The sequence below is a fragment of the Meriones unguiculatus genome, chromosome 10 (genome assembly GCF_030254825.1).
Source record: "Meriones unguiculatus strain TT.TT164.6M chromosome 10, Bangor_MerUng_6.1, whole genome shotgun sequence".
NCBI classification, from domain to species: Eukaryota; Metazoa; Chordata; class Mammalia; order Rodentia; family Muridae; genus Meriones; species Meriones unguiculatus.
Window position 1 is genome coordinate 62,195,146 of NC_083358.1, and position 6,456 is coordinate 62,201,601.

Here is a 6,456-nt window from a genome sequence, read left to right on the forward strand (position 1 = left end):
TGGGGAGTTGTAGGGTGTTCATGTTGGAACACAAAGTATGGTTCAGGTGACGAAAAAGAAACTGCTAATGTGTATTATCTTAGTGTTGGAAGGTCCTTCCCTCCTAAAACAGAGGGAGACAGGTGGCCTTCAAAAATTAATTGCACATAAAAGGCATAAAGAAGGAAAACTTAAGGAAATGATCTTGTCGCGTTCTGGTGAGATGCTGTGTTTTGGGTGTGTGTGTTAATTAAGCACATTTCCCTGTTGGCACACATGTCTCACATTTTTGCCCTTGGTGCTCTGCTCACCATGAGCGCAGTTGATTCACAAGGTAGTTTTTGTAAATAAAGGTTCTGGGCAAGCTGAGTGTGGTCCAGAGAGATATTAATGAGAGGGCAAGAGGGAAGAGTTAATGAAAACACACTTCCTAGTGGAACATAAAACTGCTTTTTGGAGAATGCTTTAAAATGATTTTCCCAAAACCCTGTGGCGTTTCTTTTCTACGGGAGATGAGATGAGGAGAAATGACAAATAGTTCCATTTTATTATTTTCTTTTTTTCTCATTCTCCATGTTTGGGGGTTGAGAAAATTGGATATTTATTTTGGCCATTTTCCTTCCATTCGCAGAGCCAATTACATTTTAGTACATGATACTAAATATATAGTAAATATATTTAGCCATCCTCTGCCTTAAAAATAATGGGTTGATTATTTGTATGACCCTTTAAAGGCCGTTCATTGTATGGGAAGTATGAGCTTCCATCATCTGGTCCTTGTAAACTTTTGTTCTCCTGAAACGTCTTTTTTTTTCCCCCTTTAGTATTAGGAATGTCGTGTTCAGTTTCTGAATATTCTGAGGAAAACAAGTTTAAGGTTTTTCAGTTGGAATCTCATATTGACTGAAGTCTGGACTCAGTGGTCTTGAGGCTACCCATTCTTACGCTTCTACCATTTGGAGGAGACCTCGCTAGTCCCCAAACCATGCTTTCTAGAGTAATAGAAAAATCAGAAAATTGGGACTCCTTTTTTCCCCCTTCTAGACAGATTCCTGCCTGCTCTGGAATTTTTCTTCCATTCAGAGGTATAAGGAGACCTTCTAGGATTTTTTTTTTTTTTTTTTTTTGTGCCTCAGTCGGAGGAAGAATTAGCAAAGCTTTGTAGGTTACATATCACTTCACGTTTCCCCTCAGTTACATAATTGGTGTTGTGTGTATCCATCGTAGAGGACATTTGATGCTCATTTATTAAATATGCTTGCTGGCTGCTGGCGCATCTTTGTTCTGGACAGACAAATTACCTTTCTAACACCGAGCTTCTACTCTGGGGAATTGAGTCTCCACACTTTAATTAGCTTGGAAGTGGGGGTGGTAGACTCAGGTCTTTGGTAAGTTAGGGGACGGGTGGAAGGAAAACTTCCTGAGATGCTCCAAATGTCATTTAAAAAAAACCCTCAAAACCTAATAGACGGCATTCCACTCTGGTAATTGCAAACAGATTGTGTCTGGCGGCTGTGTGTTGCTGTTCGTACCTTCCGATGTTGGAGCTAGGCATCCACACCGGAACATGCTTTCCAGTCCGTTCATGTCATCAGCATATCATGTGTAGTTCTATGCTGTAATATTTATGCAACATTATGACAAAGGTAGGAAATGGTGAGGAAAAAAAATACTTGTATATTTGAACTTAGAATTTGTCACACATGTGTCCTAGAGGGCAAAGCCAGCATGAGGAAGAGCTGTTCTGTGAACACAGCAGAATGATAATACTATCTCATTTATACTAAGTAATAGCTTTGTTGCCTTTACTTTTGAAGGGAGGAAACTGAGGTGCATTAAGCCACTTGCCACAGGGGACAAATCTGAGTTCAAAACTTCTTATGAATGAGGCCGTGACTGGCCTGTGACTTTTTGTTTGGTTTTGTTTTTTATTTTTAAATTTTAAGATCCTCCTATCAGTCAAGACCTAATTGATTCTTTTTGGAGAGAATTCTGCCGAAGTTAAGGGATGTTAGAAGTCTACACCAGAACCTTCTCAGAGTACATTTACCGTCTTATTTTCTCTGCTAGTAAAACATGTTCTGCTCGGAGTAAGGCGCACAGAGAGCCTCTGTCAAGTCACAGTAGGAAAGTAATCTAATAAAAGAAGATTAGTGAGTGAGGAGACCCCAAAAAGCTGCGCTATTTGAGCTTATACAGCTCCCATTTAGTGGTTTAGCTGAGATGCCCATTTTTATTTCTTGCAGGTCTGCTGAAAGGCCAGAGTGATGCAGAACGCGTGCCTTCATCTCAGAGTTTGTTCATCGCAGGTGGATCCCGTGTGTCTTCAGTAGACAAGTCACCTTTGTAGCCAGCTCCATGCCATCGCACCTTCTTTAGTCTTGAGTGCCCTTCCTGCATTTATTGGTGTATTAAAATGACTGAATATGGACATTAAGGACTCCATGAACCTGGGCTAATGGGAGACGGTAGCGAAAATGAAAAAAGATCCACCGAAGGACATCTTGGGGGAGGGGGGGAGGGTGCTTGGGGGGGAGGGAAATGACTAATGAAGCTAATTAAAAGAAGCATCCGAATCCGCTTTCTACCCTCATTAACAATTAGCAGGGCACCGGCCAGTCTGTACCCTGTGTTTTACCTTAACAACATTCTGTTTGCTCTTTGTATATTTAAGTGTTGTAATGAAATGTGTTTCAATCAAACTGAACATGAGTTAAAAGGAAAGAGACAAGGCTTTTGTGATATTCGATCACAAACACTTTTATTGTATCTCTGTAAAATACAATGTATGTATGCATGTGAGTGTTCTTGTCCAGATGTTGCTCTGCCCATGACAAAGGTTAAAAAAAAGAAAAGGAAAAAAAAAATAAATCAGGCTCATAGCCGCTACTATGTAGAAATCCCCCCTACTTCTAATTTGCTGAATGAAGAAAAAAAAAATCTTTTATTTGTGATATTTTCAGAGACATTTGCTCTAGTATGGTGTATTTAAATAATAAAAACTTAAAAGAAAAATATTCAACAGAGTTTGGGTTTAAACACTGCATTTTCTCTTATGTATTTTGGAAGAACTCATGGTATTTTTATTGTTGTCTTTAGCAAACCTTTAAATTTGGGATGGGCGGAATAGACTTGATACCTATATTTAGCTCCAGGCTAATAAAGTAGTCATCAGATTATCTAACCATGCCATTGTAAACTTATGACTGCCATGTGAATAGCGCTTTGCATTGGAGTCTGGTGTTTATACATGAGTACTTGTTGGATGTTTCAGCTTTGCTCTCAGGAAAGCTTTGGGTATTGGTCACAGGCACATTAAAAATCACAGCAGAACCTCACACCAGGTTTGTGGCTTTGGAAGGCAATAGTATTTCTAGAGCCGCTTGTGTGGATCCAAAGTCACTCTGGCCATGGTGGCCTTGGATGGGCACAGCAGCTTTTGGGGAGATCTGGGACTCTTGCCTGCTGTGGCCTTTCTCCTTTTGATCTTCTTCACTGACTCCTTTTCCTTGTGTTTACCAGGGGAGGATTCAGGTCTTCTTTTGGCTCCTAGGTGCTAAGAGTCTCCACCACAGTGCCAGCTGTGCCCACAGAGGTTCCTACGGAAGGTGTGGCACCCCATGCTTTAGTAGCTGCACTGTTCCTGCTGGACCTAGCAAGAGCCAAATGGGCCCGGATGCCGCGGTGGCACCCAGGCTGCTTACAGGAGAGCGAACTTCAGTTCTAGCCCCACAGGCTGCTGACACTCAGGGCCTTCATGCTGCTAGTGCTGTTTTCTAAAAATGACATTTTATTCTGTTTGAGCAACGCTCCTGATGAAGACCCTGTGTTTGAACAGAAACGTGTTGGCTGAGCAGCATTCTCTGCTAACTTCCTACTTCCAAAGATCCCAAGCCAGAAGTAAAAGTTAGTTGTGGAGATTGCAGACCTCCTGTAGGAGAATGTAAAGGCAGAATATTAAAGTGAATCATTCTGCTTGCGCTTTATACAAAGAAAATGCAAGGGGAATGGCACAAGATAAAGAAATACATGAACACAGAATATCTGAGTTCGATCCCTGGAGAATTTCTCTAAACTTATTCTGGCTCTAAAACCAGATTGGCCCCCTTTCCCCTTAAGATACTTTCTGAATAGACTCTGGTCTATTCCAGGAATGGTGAGTGGGTGGGGGTTGTTGTTCAGAGGAGTGCAGACGTCTTATGTTTTTAGCAAAAGCACTCATGTCACATGTAGTGTAGAAATTCAAAGGATGTGGCTAATAACTTAGTAATACAGTAATGGGGAGGGCAAAGGTCATTACTGCCTTTTAAATGAACTATTATATGGCTGGCTCCTCAAGCACTGGCATATTTCCTAACGAGCTTCTAAAAGCATTTCTTAGGTTGCAGACCTATAAGATTACAAATGTCACTCATGTTAGTATAATCCACACGCACGTGATGAGGGCTTCTCTTTGATGTGCTAAATTGGAGAAGGACTAATGGAGCTAGGAATATACAATAGAACATATTTAAGTAGTAGTCTTGCTTTAGGTAAAACACTTTCTTGAAACCAGAGGCATTTCAGACAATAAAACCCGCCTGTGGTGGGGATGCTCTGTGGATAGACAGCCACTAAAACCACTCAGGTTTATCCTGATGTGAGCAGTGATTGTGTGTGGTGCCTCCCCCAAACCCATCATTCCTTTGGAAAAAAAAAAAAAAACCAAAAACCCTGAACTTACCCATCTTTTATCCATTGCATTTGTGATGTGGGTGTGTGTTCTTCTGAAAGGACTTGAGCCACGTCACGCAGCAAGACAGGCCCCGGTCCTTACAAGCAAGCACAATTAAAATAAGAGCAGGCATTCACGTAGCCTGGCTGAACTCCTGGCTAAAAAAATTGTGTTTATGATACATATAAATGTCTCAGTCACACAAATTGTCACTCTTGCTAATGAAATAATTTTGTGAGAAGATTGTCCTCTAAAGAGGTTTAATGTTTGTTTGTTTGTTTGTTTGTTTTTAACCTATCTGCCTGTCTAGACTTACATATCTTGCAAAGCCCAGGAGCCCGAAGACATTCCAAAACAAATCATTCCCCCCAAGAAACTATTTCCACCTCTTCCTGATTTAATCAGAATAGTTTAATATGGACTGTTGTATCTTCTAAAACACAATGAGGGGACTGCTGCATGGAAATGAAGCCTGTGCCATTGCCAGTCTCTTAATATTAACTATATTTAAATTCTTTCTGTTGCCCTTATTCACTGATATTTGAAACAACTAATCATCTAAAATGAAGCTCTTAAATTAAATGCCTTTAAATGTCAATATAGTAAGATCCTAATGCGCAGTACTGGTTACATAAAATATTTGTTAGGGTCAATAAATTATGGAACAAACAGTGAACCCAAGAGCCATCTATCAAGGTCAGAAGGAAGAGTTTTCATAAAGCTTAAATAATTGTTCTGAATTAAGGAGTTGCCCAAAGAGACTTTCCTGGGGGTAAGGGTGGGCGCGTTGCCCATCCCAGGCGCCCACTGCCTCGCCCTCGCTTTGGGAGGCTGTGGCAAACCAAGTTAATGTTCATCTTGGTTTTGTTACTGAGGCTCACCTATTGTCAGTCCAGCCAAGTCACAGGAATGCTTACTGCAGTTAAAAAGCAATTTGTTTCCACGAAACTGCAATTAAAGTATTACCAAGCAGCCATTTTAGACTGGCAGTACTCTGAAGGCTTGTTAAACAGCCAGCAACTCCCACTTGCAGAGGCTGAGGTCTGACGGGCGGCTGAGTACAACACCTTCGCCGACGCTGGGCACCCAGTTAACTGGCATCCGCAGCCCTCTGTTTCCCATCGCACACATGCCGAGAGCAACAAGTCAGGGCCGATTTTTGGAAGGTGAACTTGTAACTCACCTCAAGTGAATACGATTTTCAGTTGTTCAGGGCGTGCTTTATGCGAAGAGATGTGTAAATGTGTGCACGCATCCTACAGGGAATGTTTTCAAGTTCGGATTGATTCTGCTGAGAATGGACTGCAACTCAGAGGTCTCAAGCCAATAACGAACCACAGGTCCTGACACGCTACAGCTGTGTAAACAGGGCCATTCTCTCTCCTAAATCACAACTAATAAAGCAAAGGATGAAAATCAATTGATTCTGTTATAAGTTTCTTGAGTGACCCTGGAAAGTTGTTTAATGGCTCAGTCAGAACAGACAAACCAAGTTTCCCAAGCTCTCCTCGGAAAGCGATGGCGGTCTTGGCGCCAGCAGAGGCACTACCTCTCCTCACTTGCTGGAGAGAGGAAGAAAGGGTCTGGACAGTTACTCCTGCCTCTCCATACAGTTGGAGTTTGCTGAGTGCAGAAAGGTTTCACTGCAGATGCCAGGCGTTGATGTAAAAGCCTAAGAGGTCATATGTCAGAAATCGTGCTTTAAGTTGGAGTTAGTGCTGAATTTTAACCAGGTTAAGAACAATCAATCATTAGCTAGCCCA

At 41.7% G+C, this 6,456-nt stretch overlaps 1 protein-coding gene across 6 annotated transcripts in view; it reads left to right on the forward strand.

Annotated features, from left to right (window-relative positions):
- Window positions 1–3,163, forward strand: part of Lmo4 (LIM domain only 4) — a 17,228-nt gene extending 14,065 nt beyond the window's left edge. For all 6 annotated transcript variants that reach the window (XM_021657199.2, XM_021657196.2, XM_060392594.1 and 3 more), the window contains exon 5: window positions 2,226–3,163. In XM_021657199.2, coding sequence (XP_021512874.1) covers window positions 2,226–2,234 — 9 coding nt within the window. In that variant the 3' untranslated portion in view covers window positions 2,235–3,163. The remainder of the gene's footprint in view (window positions 1–2,225) is intronic.
- Window positions 3,164–6,456: the final 3,293 nt, after the last annotated feature.